The 20,030-nt window shown below is 34.8% G+C and overlaps 2 protein-coding genes across 2 annotated transcripts in view; both read left to right on the top strand.

Moving 5' to 3' along the window:
* The first annotated feature begins 710 nt into the window (after positions 1-710).
* On the top strand, positions 711-10,909 carry LOC148948363 (uncharacterized). Its single transcript, XM_089094903.1, has 4 exons — positions 711-853; positions 1,515-1,648; positions 5,373-5,501; positions 9,048-10,909. Exons 1-4 carry the CDS (start codon positions 711-713, stop codon positions 9,302-9,304), a joined length of 663 nt encoding a protein of 220 aa, XP_088951029.1. The 3' UTR covers positions 9,305-10,909.
* Positions 10,910-14,263: 3,354 nt separating this feature from the next.
* Positions 14,264-20,030, top strand: part of RpLP0-like (ribosomal protein LP0-like) — a 36,967-nt gene continuing 31,200 nt past the window's right edge. The window contains exon 1 of the mRNA XM_089093900.1: positions 14,264-14,354. Within this exon, the coding sequence (XP_088950026.1) occupies positions 14,327-14,354 (28 nt within the window). The 5' untranslated portion in view covers positions 14,264-14,326. The remainder of the gene's footprint in view (positions 14,355-20,030) is intronic.

Below are 20,030 nucleotides of genomic sequence, written 5' to 3' on the forward strand. Positions count from 1 at the left end.
ACAATCTAGGGAGAAAGTTCTTAAAGATATGGTTTTATTTAAATTTTCAGTTAACCTAATGAAAATGATAATGAAATGTTTAGAAAAATAGTGAGGTTATGATCAATAATATTCATAAATTAAAACTTCAGCAGAAAGTTTGGGATGGGGGTCAGGCCCCCTTATATACAGAATAATTTATGTTAATTTTGATTTGTAACACCGCTCATTAAGCTTGTTTGAAAAACACTTTTTTAAGTTTAATCTCTGTCCGTTTTTAAAAGCAGGTTTTAAAAACTTGAAAAATAGGATTGTGATTAAAAAAAGATGTAGCCTGTTTTTCATGCTGGTTTCAAATATATAATTTTCATGAAAATATATGTCAGACCATCAAACATTGTAAATTAGCGTATAAAACAGGAGGGCATCATTGTTAAGGGGTTTGATATTATTAAGAGATGTGCCGTGAAATTCAACATGATTGAGAATCTTGGAGTAGAAATTTCATTCTTCTATCTACATAATACAAAATTTTGTATCTTTGTCTAGAAAATTATTAGGTCACGGATACATGTTTTTTTTTTTTTTTTGTCTTCTTTTGTTTTTTTCTTATTTGCCAGGGGCAATTTTATAAACTCAGTAGTCGTAGTGTATCGATTGTAGGCTAATTAAAAAGCAATTGTCTGCTCTAATCCCATTTCTAAGTAACAAAGGAGATCCCAAGACATAAAATGGCTGATTTCTTCCATTTTGCGCTCAAAACAACAATTATGCACCATAATACAGTTACGCATAAGCCATTAGGGATTTTTATGGGACAGAAATATTCAAAAGTTGAGAAAGAATGCTTTAAAATTGGCCTGAGGAACTACCGGTGAAGGATTTGACAGGGGTTGGCGTGGCCGGGGTATCTCGCTACCAAAATATTTCTTTTAACTGTATCTGAGTCCCGTTTCGATTACACTTGCGAATACAAGTAAATTAAGCGCACCTTCGTCGTCAATAATGTATCTCATGCATAATTTGGAGAGACGAGCTATGTTCAATTTTCAAACGTAGTCTTTGTAATTGACCAATCAGTGTAAAGACGCGTGGCAGGTTTCTTTGAAATAAGAATTTATCGAGGTTCTGAACAGAATGTTTTATATCTGTACGATAAATCTAGCGGAAAGTACGAACATACACCATTAATAGACGATGCCTGCGAAGAAATTAGGGCTGATATTAGGTTTTCAAATTAATTTCTCGCCATTCTAATGTTCCGCATCTGTAGTACAAACGTGTTGATACAACTGTGGAATTACAAATATTAATCCCGGGCCCAGGGTTGCCACTGTCAATAGGATTTTACTAGATCTAGTTGTCACCCTGCCACCCGGGCAGGGTGGCAACCCTGCCCGGGTCCGTACTCGCTGAATGGTAGAAATTTATGCAAAACTAGATGCCGGAGGGAACTCTCCTCATAGGAAATTTCCTTGGCCGAAAGGTTTTTTTTGTGAATTCTAATTATATTTACAATACTAATTGATTTTCAGTTTCTCTGCTGATAAGAAAAGGGACAGTGACAGTCTCCCTACAAATTCTAGGTTGAGAGCCTGCCCTGGTCATCTTCAAAGATTTCCCTCTATTAAACCAAGCTTCCAATATAGTTGTGAAAGATTAAGTGATTGTGAGTGGTATGCATAGGTGGACAAAGCCACTTAGGGAGGTCATTTTAAGCAGAATTTATCCTTCTACTTAAAAAAAAATAAATAAATAAAATTCAGAACACCCATGTGTCTAAATTTTCGAAAGAAGACAAAGAAACCTAGCCTTTTTACGAGCAAAATCAGAATCATTCTCAATTAATGGTATGGCAGTTCAGGAATGTCTCTGGTAGACATCTGAGAAAAGAGAAGAGAAGAAATGTTCAGAATATCACTGGTAGATATCTAACAGACTTCTAAGAAATTTGCAACATACCATTTAATATTCTGCTTCACAAGGACGAGAGTCAGCTCCATCTCATTTTTTGTTGACTTTTTTCTTATTATTCTAGTTTTATCAACAATATTAGAGAAAGTCTCAAAAACTATTCACATTTTCTGAGCCTAAACGGGAACGGTTTAGTCCGTCATCGAAACATCCATTTTTGTTGCTTTAAGTATTTTTGTTGGCCTTATAAAACCCATTTTCTTTTCTTATCTTTTTTTTCTTAGAAGTCTGTAATAAGGGAAGTCTGTAATGGCGGAGAAAAAAAAAAAAAAATGGGACATCAGAGCTACCCTTGCAAAAAAGTAGTTTTACTTGTTGTTCAAAGCGAGGGACTGTAATTCTCCTGTATTGGGTTTTCAACTATGGCGATTTTAATGGTCGATTTTTTATTTCAATCTAACGCCATTTTGAGTTTTTTCAAAAGTCCCATTAACATGTTTTCACAATAAATTTTTACTGTTAAGATTAACCGAAATAGTAGTTACCATTCCTGAATCAGCTTCAAATTGTAGTTTTTTCCACTAGATATTTTTTTATTCAAAACATATTTTTAAACATTCCGTTTACTAAAGGTCGTGCTTCAGTCTTTACTAGGTTGTAGCTATCGCTGCAACCAGTGTGCTTCAATCTGGCCCACGGTTGGTATAGTCAACGAAATGACAAAAGAGAAACTTACCAGCATATTTTAAGCAGCTTGATATTTTTATTACCAATAAAATAGCATTAAAACAGCAAGAATGACATAATGCCATGGCTAGAATCCACTGATTACGAATAGTTTACCAAAAATGGCAGAGTGTGCTGAAAATAAAAACGGTTAGAAATTGAATAGATAAGTCTGTATTTCATATAGATACCTTGTTTAATTTTGTCTACTTTATTATCCTAAGATGCCTATATATTTGGAAATATTTTTGTTGATATTATGCCCCTGCGCAAGATTTCGTTTAAGGTGGGTGGTGCAGTAGCTAAGGGCAAGGGGTACACTTGTACCCGGGCTCACCATCTGTTGGGGTGGCACTTAGATAGACGTGTGTTCTGTTATTTAGTCCTCACACAAAAGTTGTATAGACTTTTCTTCAAGGAGAGAGGGGTGGAAAAACTGTTGTTGCCGCAGGCCACTTACCTATGCCTCTGAGCGTGGATGTGACATTTCGGGGGAGATCGCAACATTCAAAAGAAAAAAAAATCAATATGTGGATTATGTACAGTATATATTTATTTACTACCCTCTACACAGTGTGGCATAACAAAAGGGTACAAAAAAGAAAAGAAAAACAAAAGCATTGAACAAAATATTACCAAAATGTTGATAAAAACATTTCAAAAGAAGCATGGAAGGATAAAAATTACAGGACACTCAACTAAATACTACAAAATATGAAAGATTACGGGGAGAATTTTCGGACTCCAGGAAAATGTGGGCCTGAAAACACTCCCCGAATGAATCTAGGTTCCAAATGATTGCTTTCAAAAATGGTTAGAAAGCCGTAATAATGTTAGTAGGGTTATATATAATTCAATTCTGGCAAATCAAAAGACTAGGTTTTACATTCTATGTTTTAAAGGACATAGAAATTACGGAGTTTTTTAAAACGAAACAAAAAGTCCTACAAATAATTATTGTTGCACAAGAAATGAACATTTAAAAGCTTCTAAATCTCTCCGAACCCTTTCTTAAATGTGCACTCCGTCAAGATTTATAATATAATTTTGTAAAATTAACACACTTTTATACCAAAATGATCATTCTTTTCACAAAACTAACACATTGTCTGAAATATGTCACATTTTAGAGGTCTATAATGAAACACTCAGGGCCAGAGAGCTTGACACCCTATTCAGCAAGTACAAACCCAGGAATAACATTTTTTTTTTCCTCGAATTTATTATCACGTTTGGACTACAGATACGGAAAACTAGAATGGCAAGATATTAATTCGGAAACCTAATATCAGCACCATTTTTTTTCGCAGGTATCATCTACTAATACTAAATATCCGTATCTTCTGCCAGATTTATCATACAGATACAAAATATTCTGTTCAAAGCCTCTGTATTTTCTAATTTCGAATAATCATGTCATTGATCTTTACACTGATTGGTAAACTGCAAAGACTTTGCTTAAAAATTCAACATAGCTCATCTCTCCAAGTTACGCAGAAGATGGATTTTTGACGACGTTTTTCTCAAAACCGTCTGATCAAAATTTTGAGATAGTCTTTTGTTCAGCATAATTGAAAGACCGAATAACTGTACCTTTGGATGCTGCCCCCCCACAGCCCCTTGGGAAAAGATCTTTAAGTTATAACATTTGCCCATTATTTACGTGTAGTATTTTTTAATGGGAAGAATGCATACATTTTTCGGGTTGGGGGAGGGGTGAATTTCCTGCGGGGAGGATCTTCCACGGGCAGAATTTTCCATGGGGAGGAAGTTTCCAGGGAATGAATTTCAGGGGAAATTTGCCAGAATTTGCATACTAAATTTTTTTTATGTCCTGCTTTCTCTTTGTGGACTCAATTTTACGCGTGGAAATGTTAAGGGTAAATTCCCGGGATATATTCTAGAAAATAAATCCGTGGGGAGGAGGGATTTTTCCGTGGATGTGGAGCCAGATTTCTTGTCATAATTAAGAAAACGATCAGACATTAAATAAAAAAAAGTTTTTTCAACTGAAAGTAAGGAGTAACATTAAAACTTAAAACGAACTGAAATTATTACGTGTTTCATATGCGTAATAATTTCTGTTTGTATTCAGTTTTAATGTTGATCCTTACTTTCAGTTGAAAAAACTTTTTTTATTATTTAATATGAAAAAGAGCGTATACCTTAGATACTGCGAAATCATGCGCATAATAGTGTTTGCATTGGGAAAAATGCAAATAGTCAGATTCTGCACCTTAAAATTTTGTGGTAATTTTGATGGCCACAAAATTTCACGAAAAAAAGTTTAGATTGGCCACAAAAAAAAATATAACTAGTATATCGATTTATACTCTGGTTATTTGTCCCTAAATCCTTAAATCCTACTGAATTCATTTATAAATTAGAAAAAATACTGAATACGTCCAAAAATTCAATGAATTCGTGGAATCTCAGAAATCTGAAAAAAAAAACATTCCAGACAATGTCCCAAATCCCAAATATTAGAAAAAATCTGGCAAAATAGAAACACTGCGCAACATCCACGTAACCAGTCAACGGCAGGCAGAGTCGTGACAAATAATTGCAAATTTCAGATAAAAAGAAATATATAGTACCTTGACAATTAAAAAAGAAATCTGCGAGTGAAGTCTAAATCTCGGAAATACAAGACGCTAATACCGAGATCTTTTGCCGATGCACACAACTTTTTGTTGTTCAATCTTAACCTTATGTGCTCTACCTTAACTAAAATTATCATATTTATTTCTCAGGCTCAGATATTTGCTCCTTGAACCCTTGTCAGTCTGGAGGGGATTCAGGAAGTCAATGCTCTGTTGACGGAGATGGCTATTCTTGCAAGTGCTCCTCTGGATATGTTTTCACAGATGGAACCTGTACAAGTAAGGAGTCTTATCTTTTCGCATTTGATTTTTCCTTTCTTTGTTTTGAGGGATAGCTCTCATACCCCGATTTCACAGAATATTACGATTTTACTAAAAAAAATTGTATAAATTCCAGATAGTTAGTTATTTTATGACTGTTCTGGCTGGATTTGTCAGATGTAGTTTTTACTCTCTAAATTAGTACCCTCAGACTGAAAGAATTGAAAAGTTTAGTCTTGCAATTTTTCGGTTTCTTAGACCACTTCCGAGAAAAAGTTATCATAATCAATATTAAAAATAAATTGAAACTGTGTGCCTCGTGAAACATGTAAAGATTCCAGATGATCATTTATGACCCCCAGACAAAATCCTTGGTTTGCATAGTTTGTGAGGAAATCCCCCTTCTAAGTTCGAAAAATGTTTTAGTTAAAGACGAGTAAATTGTTGTCTTAAAAATTAACTCTTCTAAAAAAAAAACTTTAAAAAAAAACTTTAAAAAAAGTTCTTTAACTCTGTGTTAATAGCAGAGTAGAACGTCAACCTGCATAGAATTCTAAATTGAAAATCCACCTCTAAGTTGAACAAAAGATGGATTTTATCCATCTTTTGTTGTTTTCACGAGGTTTTAGTTGAACTCGAGTTCAAACCGAGTTTTGGTGAAAACAGCATCTAAGATTGAAACTTTTAAAAAAAGTTTGTTCTTCTCTTTAAAAAAAACTTCTTCTAAATGTTGACTCATTATAGCTATGGCTCTTGACTTAAACTCTATCAGTGCTGACTAGTTATTGCAAGCTCTTAAACTACTTAAGGCACCACGTACATTAAAATAAATACATTTTTTGCCCTCTGGCCCTTCTTAGATCCACCCATACCTCAAAAACACAATTTTCTAATATTTTTTTTTTCTGTTTCAAAACTATGAAGATTTTAAGGCGGCGTCGTAATTTTGTCATTGGTGCCACGTCGAACTGTGAGAATAAATTAACAGAACTAATTAGTTAAATTTGACAATACTTTTTGCCCGTAAAAACTCAATAATCAAAAATTCGTTGAATCCCAAATGCAACTATACATCCAAAAGAAAATTACACCTTCTTCAACAATTAGGTACTGTATGTTTGATTCTCCTTTGATTCCCCCCCCCCCATGTTTCTTTTCCTTAAATATTGCGCCTGCTACTACCATAAACTGCATAGCTGCGTACGAATATCTTCTTCGTTTGAAACTAAATTCACGATTTTTACTAATTAGAATCCCAAGAATCCCAAGAATCCTTATTCTTGGGAAAGCCCTATATTTGTGCCCTATATCACAAATTCAAATTGTCACAGTTAGTTTCTGTTTTTCTTCTTTGTTTTGTCATCAGCTTTTTTTCTTTTTATTTTTTCTTTAAGTGTGAGCGTCTGAAATGCACAAATCATTGCAAAGGATAGCGAATTTACATATTTTTTTTATTGTCCTCGCTTATGGGGGCTTATATAAAAATCCTAAAAAGGGTGAAGGGTTAACTCTGAGTGTCTGGAAAGCACCAATCATTGGAAAGGATAGCGAATGTGCATGCCTTTTTATATTATATATAAAAATCATAAAGAGGGCGAAGGGCTTGGCTAAAACATATAAAAAAACAATAAGAAAACGATTGAAATTAACAATCGAATAATCAAAGTTTAAGTATCTTCCGTTAGTTTTAAACTAACACCGAAATGTATATTTCATCTATCGGGTCTATACTGTTCAGTTAGAAGCAATTGAATTAAGAAAACATGGAAGTAAAAGGAGAACAAAAATATAAATTTTGAAACAGGAATATTCTGATTAGCCAAAACTACAATCGTTATAAGATTAATAATTTTACCTTTTTTGTGATGACTAATGTAGTTGTCATGTTTTTTATTTGGCTTATAAAATTGCAATATTTTCTTGTTTCTAGAATCTGAATGTTCTATTGTCGGTTCAATGGGAACCACAAAAAAAAAAATATTCCCAGAATTGCAAAAAAAAAAAAAAAAAAAAAATCTAAATACCAGAGCAATCTTCACTCATGCATGTGCTCAAGTGGTGTTGAGTGTCTTTTGGGCTGTCTCCCTCCACTTCCCAGCACTTTAATTTTTTTCTCCAAATGTTCAGTATTTTTCATGTAAAGCTCCTTTGTTGGCGTTTTTCCCATGTTTTCCATATTTCTCACAGAAACAGGAACCACTTACTAGCAAACTTATCCATACTTGCATGCCTCCACTGCTTGATGGTATCAAAAACGTATCAACAACGATGGTATCAACAACAACTAATAATTAGTTGTTGTTGTTATTCTTATTATTGTTAGAACTGATTAGAAGTAACCAAGTACTTCTCATCATGGTTGCAGCAACATATCCAACCAATTGAAGAACAAACCACAGACCATAGTAACCAAAAATCTAAAGTTTTTTTTTAACAACGTAAAATGAGAAATATTGCTATTGTAATCTGATCTAGGAATGGCAACTATAATTTCCATCAATGATAATGGTAAAAGTGTATTGCGAAAACAATTTTATGGGAATTTCCAGCCTGAAAATCCTCTGGCTCGTAATGTAAACCGCACGAAACATTGGAGTTGCCAGTTGCCATTACCAAAAACCCCACACAGGAAAGTTACAGCCTCCCAACTTTAACAACGAGGGAAATAATTGTTTTTTATGGATAGTACTGATGTCTCTTTTGTTAATCTTTTTATTCTTTCTTTCTTTTTTTCTTCATTGCTAGCAGAAAACTGAAAAATAATCAAGAGCTTTTTAAGGGCTCATTTGGAAGGGATTTTGTGCTCAAAAAGCACAAAATCTTGTGCTTTTTGTAGTTAACAAACTGTAATAAAATTCAGTTTTTACAAAAGAAACTACATCTTCGCATAAAAAATGATGTAACGCCCGTGTCTTTCGACAGGGATTTGATATCAGAATTGATTGATTCTGTTACCTGATTTCCTAAACTGCTGCCAATTATACTTATTAAATGACACCAACACCATATAAGGCCATAATTAACAGAGAAATAGAAATTGCGTTTCTATAATTATATGATAAAAAATCATATTAAAATTTCATTGGTTTCCATCGATGACGCATATTGGTGAGCTAATCGCATAATTCCTTATTTATTTGAGAGACAAAAACCACGTTTTAAGTTCCAGGCTGTTTTGAATATCTCGTTTATGAGCAACAGAATAAAAAAATTAATTCATTAATTGGTTTTCTGTTTGAAAATTTCAGCCAGAAAAAGAAAGAATACTTTTGAATTGCGAGATCCTTTAGAAGTAGTTCCTTTGTTCAAAGAGCATCAAATTAAAGAAACAGTAATGACATAATCTCCTTTAGAAAATTATTAGTTAAATTAATAAAATATTATTAAATAAAAAAATAATTACTAAATTAATTAAAAGAAACTATTTTCAAGAAAAATTAAAAAAAACGGTAAAAAAAACAGTGTATGGACTATAATGAGAGAAAGTGAGATGCGAAAGAGAGTTATTTATGCTTGTAATTGGAGATATGCAGCTTCTCCTTCTTGTATATTCTGCATTTCCAGAGAGACGTCGAGTGACAGCAGCGATTTCCAATGTTGGTACAACCATACGTCGCGTAGCAACTGCTCCATTGCGTTTAGTTGCCCGTGGGTTTGCTCAGATTGCGGCATTTGTGACATTTCCATACAGATATTATAGTACCCAAGGTATAACTCAGGTAGATGGTTCTTCCAGGAAGGCGGATGGATTCTTCCCTTTATTTATGGAGTTTATTCATCATTTGTCAAATGATATTGCAGAGGCATTGAAGGACGATTAATTCTTATTACATTTTTTTTAATTCTGAGAAAAAGATATTCTGGTAAAACCGTTCTCCATTTTGTTGATAATGTAATGTAAAAACAGGGTAATGTTAATTGCATAGTAGCTTTAGAGAGTAAAGAGTGGGAAAAACATTACTGGGAGTCCGTTGGTTGGGCTTTGAAGCACGCTATGTAATAAGTTATCTCAGGGTATTTATTGTATCCAGATAGTAGCTCAGCGGAATAGCACCTACCTTGAATTGAGGAGGCATAGAGCACAAGTCCCACTGGCGGAAGATTTTTTTCCATATTTCTATTATAACAACACATTTAAATATAAACCACCAAAAAAGATTGAAAGTAAAACACAGGTGTCCTGGCGAAGAAGTAACCATCCCAGAGTGTATCTTAGAGCCAAGATACTGCTTGAACCGTAGACGTCTAGTATGCCTATTATGTAGTACACTCAAGTTAGAACCCCAGCGACAGCACATTTTTTTAGAATTTCTATTATTTTGAAAAATACCTTCTTTGGGTGTTTTCATTGATAAATGCCTTTTCTTTTGTATTTTCGTCGAAGCAAATAAAAAAAAACGAAATCCCACCCCCTTCCCCTAGATTGCGGAAAGACGTGTTGCCCCCCCCCCCCTACGTTTTCAGGGGTTGACACCAGTATTAGTATCCCCTCCCCCTCCCTCCCAAAGAAACATTTTAAATTATACACATGAGTTGTAGTTCAAAAACAGGCAGTGTGGATTACATCTTAAAGTCAAAATACAGTTGACACCACGGACGCAAACTCCTAGGTACGGGTACTTTCAATTGGAATTTGTCTTGTTTATTTTGCGAAACTTTTTCTTCAAAAAAGAAACAGTCTAAACAAATGGTTCCCAACCGATTTTTCGCGATGCCTCACCTAGGTATTTCTAAAATCTCGATTCCCCCTCGTGATATTTAAATTTTGTTATTAAAAATTTTACAAGTGTTCGCCTGGAGGAAACTCAAAAGACAATTAACTGGATGTTGTTTTTTTCGGATCGTCCTCTGGGTTTATTTTAGACTAGTGAAAAATATTTTCTAAATGCAACACCTTTCATACAATCTATCACGTCATTGCAAAACCATCATGTATCTTTTTTGCTCTTTAAAGGAATATAAATGTGACGTCATTTACATGGAATTTGTTTTTCTTCAGAATTAAGGCTGTAAAGTATAGTCACCCAAAGGGTGCAATTTCTGCCCATGACTCACCAAAATATTTTTATGCCCCACTGAAGAAGCTTGTGCCCCATATTGGGAATCACGGGTTTAAACGAATGTAAAGAGTTTTTATTTATCTTTATTTTTTTTCTTCTAAAAAGAACCTGTGAGCTGGGTTGTTTCTCAAGGATTAGAAACTGTTTTCGCAGACTGAAAAATGGTTTTACCAATATGTCTAAATCCTGATGTTTATAGAAAGTGGCTTTAAATTTTATAGAAATTGACTTGTTTTAATTATTTATAGAAAAATCAAGAGTTGCTATATTTTTTCATTAACAGCTCATGCCTGTTACCAGTGTACTAATATAATATTGCTATTTATTTGTATTTATTTATTTTGAGAATAAAATCTTTCAACCAAAGTGTTTATCCGTATATTCTTTGAAGGCACGCTTGTGAAGTTCTTGAAATTTCTTTGAACGATCTCAAATGCGTTTCTATACCAAATAAGTAGTAATTTTTTCATAAATAGATAATTAGATTGACGATTCTAGAGGCAGAAAAACGAAAAAAAGCCAGAACCCCACTAGTTGGTGTCATTAATTCTATTCTTCCATTGCAAAAATTATATTCTAAGCAAACACTGTGGCACCGTGTTAAGAGCGAAAGTTGACCGCAAATTTTTTATCAGAATCTGGTGTCTATTCTGTTTTTTATCGGTATGTTGTCGATAAATAATTTCTGAGACCACACTGGCTAATCATTATAAACAAAAAATCTCGAAGAAAGGAAACGAGTACAATTAACAGCCAGTGAAAAAATTGAAAAATTATGCAAATATTTTGGTCAAGACCTCCGCTTGACCGTCATCAGTTCAGAATAAAACTTATAAAAATTTAAAAACCAAACCTTGAAATAAAAACACCAAACTAAAATTGGACGACCCTTTCCTAGTAACGGTGAAAGGGTAACAAGAGTTACCCTTTCACCGTTACTAGGAAAGGGTCGTCCAATTTTAGTTTGGTGTTTTTATTTTAAGGTTTGGTTTTTAAATTTTTATCAGTTTTATTCTGCACTGAGGACGGTCAAGCGGAGGTCTTGACCGAAATATTTGCATAATTTTTCAATTTTTTCACTGGCTGTTAATTGTCCTCGTTTCCTTTCTTCGCGATTTATTGTTTATGTTGTCGATGAACAAAAAAATCACACATCCATTTTTCCTGCCATCTTTGGACAAGCTGGCTGCAACTACGGATATAATTCATTGTCACTCAATAAAAATTTACAATATAAATTATTATTCAAACGTCCAGTTTAATAAAAACAAATGAGATGCTCTTGGAACTAGTTGTAAACCACAGAAGCAGAAAATTTTCCTAACGAACTCATAAGAGGCAACAGCTTTTAATAAGCCATTAAACAGAGCTTTAAGCCATTAATCCATTAACTCTGCAACCTTGCGGTAACCTACTATCTTGGCGGGAAAAAAAATATTAAAAATAATTAATTAAATTTATGCTAACCATGCAATAAAGTAAGTCCTTTTCTGAAATGGGAGGGGGGTCTCAAAACCTGCAGTTGAGGATTTTAGACTGTGATGAATCGATTGGTTATCTCAGAATTTGTATTCTTTGGTATTTTAACCCTCTTTGTGCAAAATCAGATGTTTTATGGCCTAAAGTGGCAGAAAACACCACTTTGCTGTAGTATCGTCTCCTTTGTTACTTAAAAAGTTCATCGTCTGATGATGATTGATAAGCAATCTAGGTATTCACCACAGCGCTCCTATCATCACCTCATGATTTACGAATAAAGGTAAAATCCACTGTGGCATTTACGCTATATTATAAGGCTTGATCTGCACAAAATAGAGCCATTTTTCAAGCTGAGGGGAAATCTGGAAACCTCTTATTTAGGGTTTAAACCATGAAAAACTGATTGGCTATCGTAGAATGTGCATTTCCTGGCATTTCGACCTTCTTTGGGAAAATATTGATGTTCAGTGGCACAAAGGGGCAAATAATACAACTTTTCTGTGCACGATTTCAGTTGTTATCTAAAAAGGTGAAGAATCTGTTGAACATTTATCAAAAACTTTATAATCACTGCATTATTCCCGCTATCATTTGCCGACGTTTATAAAGAAGCCCCCAACATCTTTTTCTAGGCTAACTGGAAAAGGCAGCGACTTTGTGTCTCGTGAAGTAACCACAATCACCACGATTCAGTTGATACAGACAAAATTTCCTCCTAAAATATAGTTACCCTGATACTAACGTTTCGAGCCTTGTAAACGAACAAAGTAATGAACAAGTGTACGAGAACAGAACAAGATTGAAGCCAATTGTAGAACAATTATTTTCTTTGGTTGGTAGAGCGTTGCTCTTCGTGTAAATATTAATGAGTGTAGAATTATTGACAGAAAATGACCCGTTGACAAACAACGTACATAGGCCAGCAGAACAAGGCCCGCTTCTTCCCATCCCAATTTGTTTAAAAACGAAGACAACTTTTAAGGTACAAAAAACTGAGAATAAATTAATTAAATGTTGTTCCTAAGAGATTCTGAAACAGATCCTTGCACAGGTTTATTCTGCCAATATCTAGAGTGTAGCTGTTGATAAAACTATGGACGTGCCAGACAAAAAGCGTAATTAGGTATTAATCTGAGTATTGAATATGCAGCAAACTGGTATGCATCAAACTCGCTGGATTGAAAACTAGGTCTCCTTAATGCAGTTCGCGGTAGACCTAAAATTGCATAAGCTCTTGAGATTGTCAGTGGCTGGACAAAATATAGAATTCGACTGAAAGAAAAACCCTTGTTCACCCTTCAAATCTCCCGATGTAATAGTAGTCATTTAATCTCTTAACAAAATATCTAAACTGACTCTACACTCAACCCCCTCCCCCAGGATTTTTGACAGAATTACACCCCTGGTGCTTGCATAAAAATAAACTGGCCCTATGAAGTTTTTCATCTGATTAACCAACCAGGAAGAAGAAATAAAACGCTCTTAGTTAATTTCTTGTATTTGAGAAATTATTCCCTGCTGAAGAAATCTATTGTACTGTTTAAAGTAAAGATTTCCCCCATAGATTTTCCCCCCTCCATAGATTTTGGAAAAATAATATTTTTGGCGTGTTCGTTGAAAAATGTTTTTTTTTTCACTCTTAAGGGCATTTTCGGTGTTATCATTTGTTTATTTCAAATGATTGGAAAATATTAATTACCTTCCTCCTACATTTATAAAAATATATTTCTAAAACAACCCCCCCCCCATCCCTACTTTCCGTGGATTGCCTACTAGCAAGTCTATTTTTCGATCTACATATTTTAATTACGTGCTCAGGACCCATTAATAATTTTCTCACGGTTTTTGACTATTTAAAGAATTTTGTAATGAATTCTGTGTCAGCTTTCAAAAACGTTGCCGTTGTTGAAAATGCTACTAATAAGTTTCTTATAGGAGGGAGAACATAAAACTACAAATTATATTCTGCCTACAAAGACGTGTGGACATGAATATAGCCTAAACAGTGCTGTTTGGCTTAACAGTTCTTATGTATTTTAAATTGACGTAGCTTTATTGTGTAATATACGACAATTTGCCTCTTCGATCATTTCCACCAACATTTCTTTTGATTATATTTTTTTTGAACTGGATCGCAATGCCCGTCAATAAGTCATTGTAGACGGGTAAGGATATTTATAACTTTCACGCTATCTATAAATAGTTTAATATTTAAAATTCAGTTGTTATTCATTGAAGAAACAAAACTTACTTTTTCACGTGTTGCAGTAAAAGAAATAAGGAATTTATTTCGAAGCACTCGCTATGCCTAAATCTAAGCGTTATAAGAAAAGTAAGTGGAATGTTGACATTTTATCCTAAAATCTCCTATCCACATGAAGACTTAAGCCCCTCCTCTGCTGCCAGAGGGATCCAAAAAGAGCTGCCAGTCATCAACCACATAGCCAATGCTGATGCTCTGATGTTGACCCTGTCTGAAAACTGTTTATGGTGTTTTTACTGACATGTATGAACACAGTGAGGGGCCAAAAGAGAGTTATCACAATAAAATTCCAGTTTAGTTACTATTTCCTGCCTTGATAAGAGGTTAGGTTAGGAATCCCTAACCTAACCCCTTTCAGTAGCCTAATGAATCCAGGGCTAAAAATAGGCTATATTCTGAGAACTATTCTGATTTCTAAGTCTTAGAAATTTGTCTACTTGACATGTCTATAGGCCTACCTATTGAAATTTTTATAAAGCAGCATTTTCCCTTAGTTTTCAATTATCAGTTTCTTTTTCTCTGGCTTTAGTTTTGAAAATGCAATTCCTGTCATTTGAGTAGAATTTTAAGCCATATTAATGGGTTACTTTTTAAATTTAGGAGACATATTTACAGATCTTTGAAACCTCATAAATTGGGATTAAACAGAGTTGTGAAGCTGAACACAGTTTTCTTTTACAGCAAAACAATATTTCATCTTAATTTTCTGTTATCAGTTTCCTTTTCTCTTGTTTTAGTCATGAAAGTGCAATTCCTGTTAGCCTACTAAGTAGAATTTTAGACCATATCAATGGGTAGGCCTAATTTCAAAATTTAGGAAATGTAGCCTATCTGCAGATTTTTGAAACCTCATAAATTGGGATTGAGCAAAGTTATTAAGCTGAAAACAATCTTGTTGTACTTTATTTTAGCTAAAGATCTGTTTAGCAAGGTTTCATTTTCATAACACATTTTTAAAGGTCATCAAAGGTCACTGCCCTCTAGAGAGGGAGAGAGTAGAGGTAGGTATTTATGGTAAATTTGTAGCTGGCCTTATAATTTAGCTAAGATGACAGTGAAAATGTCATTTGATGCCTTTTTTATGCTCTTACATAATTTGATAATTGCATCTTGAGCCCTTAAAGGGGCCCTGAAAGTGTTTTATATGAATAATGAAAGAGCATAAAAAAAGCATCAAATGATGTTTTCACTTTCATCCTAGCTAAATTATATGGCCCACTGCAAATTTACTATGGAATTTTCCAACCCCCTAATGTGCAAATATATACCCTGAATTGTTGACAGCAAAGTTTCAAATCACAAAATTCAGCACTATTTTTGTTAATGGCATTCAAAAAATTGAAATTGTAGGAAAAGGGACATGGGCGTAGACAGCATATTGTCTAGGAGGGGGGGTAGTTGATAGTGTGATAGAGGGCCTTTTATCAACTGCTTTTCCAATCTTCTGCTTTTTCAGCCATATCTAATGTAAATTTGAAGGTCTAGGGGGGGGCAGCTGCCCCCCCCTCCCTATGCCCATGAAAAAGGATACCACCAGATGGCAAATTTGACAGTATATATATATATATATATATATATATATATATATATTTGAATTAGCCAACAAACCAACCAGTATTTTAAGCCTAGGAGTCCAGCTGGACATAAGGAAACATATTAAGAAAACAATTCTTACTCTATAGTATTCAGAATAATCCTAGTTAACACATTTTGCAGGGGAAGAGCCTTTTATCTTCACTCCTTTCCTTGTTTTTCCAGTTTTTTTAAAGAATTCATGGATTTCTTAGAACGTATATATTCACAGAATATATACCCCCACCCCCCTAATGTGCAAAAATCTGTCTCTATTTTTCTAGAATTCCAAAGAAAAGTGGTGTTTCCCAAAAAGAGATCTTATACCTGCCCTACTCACCTTAGTTTAAGGTGAACATGCCACTTAATGCATTGCTCTTTCTAAATGTACTAGTAGCTTCCTTTGTAAATTGTATCTTCTCCCTTCCATGGACACTGACCTTTGATGACTTTAACAATCTTTTTGTTTTAAAAGTGAAATTGTACAAAATGGATCTTATGCTCAAATGGGGCACAAGAAAAGTGTTTTGAGCCTTGTATCTTTGCCTATTCCCATTTTCCAAGGTTTTAAAGATTACAAGCAGTATAAGTAGGCTAGGCAACAGCAACAACCCATGTTCTCTGTCAGGAAGGCCACAACCTAGTCAATGGCTTCATCATTTAATTGCTGACATTCTAGTTTAAGCTTCAGTCTATGATGAGGGATCTTCTCAAATGCCTAAGTCTGATCAAGGAGAAAAAGATTGACTAAGTTCCCTTTATCTATAAGCTGAGTAATGTCATCATAGACATTGATCAGTTTTGTGTGTATTGACCTGTTTTTCCTAAGACTGTGTTGGCAGTTGTCCAAGAGGTTGTTGGCCATCAGATGTTGTATGATGGCATCATTTACAATGCCTTCAATAATTTTTTGAGGGGACAGAGGTGAGACTGATAGATCTGCAGTTTTTGACATCCACATACTTCCCTTTTTTTGAATACAGGTGCACATTAGCAGTCCTCTAATATTTGGGGACTTTAGTGGTACTTAAAGATGTCTGAAAGATATTAGCTAATAGAGTGACTGTCTGGTTTGCCATTTCTTTGAGATGCCTCAGATTGATTCCATCCAGGCCTGTTCCTTTAGCTATATCAATCTTGGATAACTGTTTATGGTCTTCCATGGGTGCCCATAAGCTGAATTTTAGGGGAGGAGCTTACCTGGTCTAATTGGCACTTCCAATGCAGTATAATAGAAATCTCAAAACTAAAATATAAAAATATAAGGCAGCATGATTTAGCCAGGGAAGGGCTACCCCCTCCTCCCCTCTTACAGGTGCTCATGTTGACCTCTGCAGTTGTGAATGTTGTCTTAGGCATGGGAGTAGTGATATGCTTAGGCAGTAGGTTTGGAAGTTGCCCATAGGTGTCTTCCTTACAAAAGTTAGTTAAAGATTTGTTAAGTTCATTTGCTATTTAAGTTGGAAGTGTTGTTTTATCTTCACCTGGTAAGCTGGTATAAGGAATCTGGCTGGTTTGCTGGAAGACACTCATCTACAGAAGGCTTTTGGATTTTCTTTGGTACAATTGGGTTACAAGTTTCTCTCTGTACTCAGTGAAGGTAGATCTCACCAACCAACACTGTCACCCAATTTCTGGCTAGTTTATTCTTTGCAAAATCCTCTTCTGTTTGAGTTTTCTATATAGCCCATAGCATATTTCTTTTTATTTCTATCTCTTCTGAGTTTTGGGGGGTATATGGTGGAGTCTTAATCTTTTTTATGAAACTAACCTGGGAGCATTTCTTTTCTAGACCAATCATCAGGTATCTGAAATGTTGCCTTGACAATTCAACATTCAATCACTTCAAGTTCCCTCCTTATATTTTTGTTATCAATATATGTTCTTTTTATGTACTCTCAATTTCAGAGATTTAAGAGCAAAGTTGAGACTACATACATTTTGTTACTGGAAGCCAAGGGTGGGAGAAGCTCATTTCTTAACAGTTTTTAACTGGCATCAATGATAACTAAGTCTAGAAAACAATCATAAATAGGTACTTATCAAACCCCTAGAACTGTATTGCTTCACTTTAAACTCCCTCCCCAACCCCTGATAAGGACTTCTCTGTTAGGCTTCCTTCAAATGTACCCCTGTGGTTAACCTTTGCCATAGCATCCACTTTCATCACATTACTCTTACATAGATAAAAAGAAGCTCAAATAAGAAAAAACCCATCTACATTGTTCACATATTAAAAAAAAGATAGTACAACTAATAATTTACATACAAGCAAAAATAAGTTGCTAGAAAGATGCAATTTAAGCCCAGTTGGGAATGGTGGCCCATGAAGACAATTCCCAGAGGCTAATTACTGACACCACCACACAAGAGAAACTTCAGATAAAGCTTGCAAGATGGTTGGTTATTACAAGCAGCTACAGTGGATAGCTGAATGAGCTACAGTCCTACTCATCCCATTAATTGTCATTCCATTCATGTCATGTCAGGAAAGATGAAGTTGTGGGTGCACTTACTATTTTGACTTTGATGCTATTCTACTCATTGACAATAAGCTTAGGGAAAAAAATATTGCTGCATTTCTGTATTAACAGGATGTTTGACAACTTTTGTGAGTAGCCTCTTCTGTGGTGCTGACTTGAATGTTTGGTAAAGAGGGGGTTTATTTGGGTGTCTATGCTTGTAGGTCAATATCATATTTGCCAGGGCATTGTCTAAAAACAAGTGCTAGTATTTGGAAAAGTTCTAGTCTCTTGCTGTCTATGATATCTTCTAGGTTAGCTATGCACTTCACAGCCTACCTCTGAACTCCTTCAATGGGGCTAGTTTCATTCTTACATGAAAGGGTGTTGAGACATGTAGTGCTATATTGATGGCACTCCTTATGTACAGGAGGATTCAAGTTCAGCCTATTCTGTGGCAATGAATTTCACCATTTGAAATGTAATGCTTAGTTACTATGCTACAATGACTATTCAACTCTCCTCTCAAAAAACAGGATTAGAGTTTGAGTTGCTCTGTAGTAATGAAAAAGGAGGATTAGAGTTCAAGTCAGCAGCAAAGTTCATTTTATAGGAAGGGGAGGTGAGACATGTAGTACAATGTTCATGGCACTCTTTCTGTATTGGAGGAGTCAAGTTCAACCTATTTTTTGGCAACAAAGCTCAACATTTGAAATGAAATTTGTAGTTACTATGCTACAGCAGCTGTTTGACTCTCCTTCCAGAAAGAAGGATTATAATTGAAGTTACTCTGTAGAAACAAATAAGGTGGATTAGAGTTCAAAGTATTCCATTGAAACTCTTTGAATTCCATGTTGGGAGACAATGGAACTGTCCATTCCCAATCAAATGAGTCCCTAAAAAGCTTATATGACCTCCCTTCCCATAAAAAGTGAATTGGCATAAAGTTTGCTGTGCTTTTTTTCTGGATTAGGATCCCCTTAGCTCAAGGACTTAGGGATACAAGTTCCAAGCCAATTGGGAAAAAGGTTTTAGCAAACCATTTTTTGCATGTGGGGGAGTTCCAGAACTTTTTGGGGGTGCATCAGGGTCCTCTTAGCCCAGGAACTTTGGAAGTAAGTATCAAACTGACCAGAGGCAAAAAAGTTTTTGGCCCATTTCCAGGTCCTTTACCCCCCCCCCCCCCCAAAAAAAATGAAACTGAAAGCGTCAAGCTAGTTGCATAATCAGCATCAAACAAACCTCTTTTTCCATTATAAAACCCACATTTATAAACAATTAGCAGTTTGCATCATTTACAGCTCCTGGGACTGTGGGGATCATGCCATCACTGGGTGTATCTCTATCAGACCTTTTGAGTATTTTGAACAGAATCTGCATGTAAAAAACAGCATGGGTAGAGTTTTATTTTCCAATCAATGAGTCTCCTAAAAAAAAAAAAAATCAAAGACATATGGTTCTTTACTTAGGCAGCACTAAAAGGAATTATTATGTGTTCTGCAACTGACATGTCATGTTATGCACAAAATTACATGAAAAAAATTATGTTTGTCCGGAATAAGTAATTAAATTATTAAGGTTAGAAACAGGAAATTGTTGCCCAAGAATTTAGGATAATGATGCTTGTTCTGGTTTTCATTTTAATTTAGGTTGGTTATGATTGTGTGTATGATTATGTATATGATTGTATAGTTTCTGTTTTTTGTTTTGT

Source organism: Artemia sp. Qi Xiang Cuo, chromosome 9, assembly GCF_049724085.1.
Source record: "Artemia sp. Qi Xiang Cuo chromosome 9, ASM4972408v1, whole genome shotgun sequence".
Lineage (NCBI taxonomy): Eukaryota > Metazoa > Arthropoda > Branchiopoda > Anostraca > Artemiidae > Artemia > Artemia sp. Qi Xiang Cuo.

Excerpts from the sequence above, each read along its gene's own strand:
- LOC148948363 (XM_089094903.1), top strand. The coding sequence starts at position 711 with ATGGCTGATTTCTTCCATTTTGCGCTCAAAACAACAATTATGCACCAT. Across the intron at positions 1,649-5,372 it reads TTGTGAAAGATTAAGTGATT|GCTCAGATATTTGCTCCTTG; the intron begins GTGAGTGGTATG and ends TTTATTTCTCAG. Across the intron at positions 5,502-9,047 it reads CACAGATGGAACCTGTACAA|AGAGACGTCGAGTGACAGCA; the intron begins GTAAGGAGTCTT and ends CTGCATTTCCAG.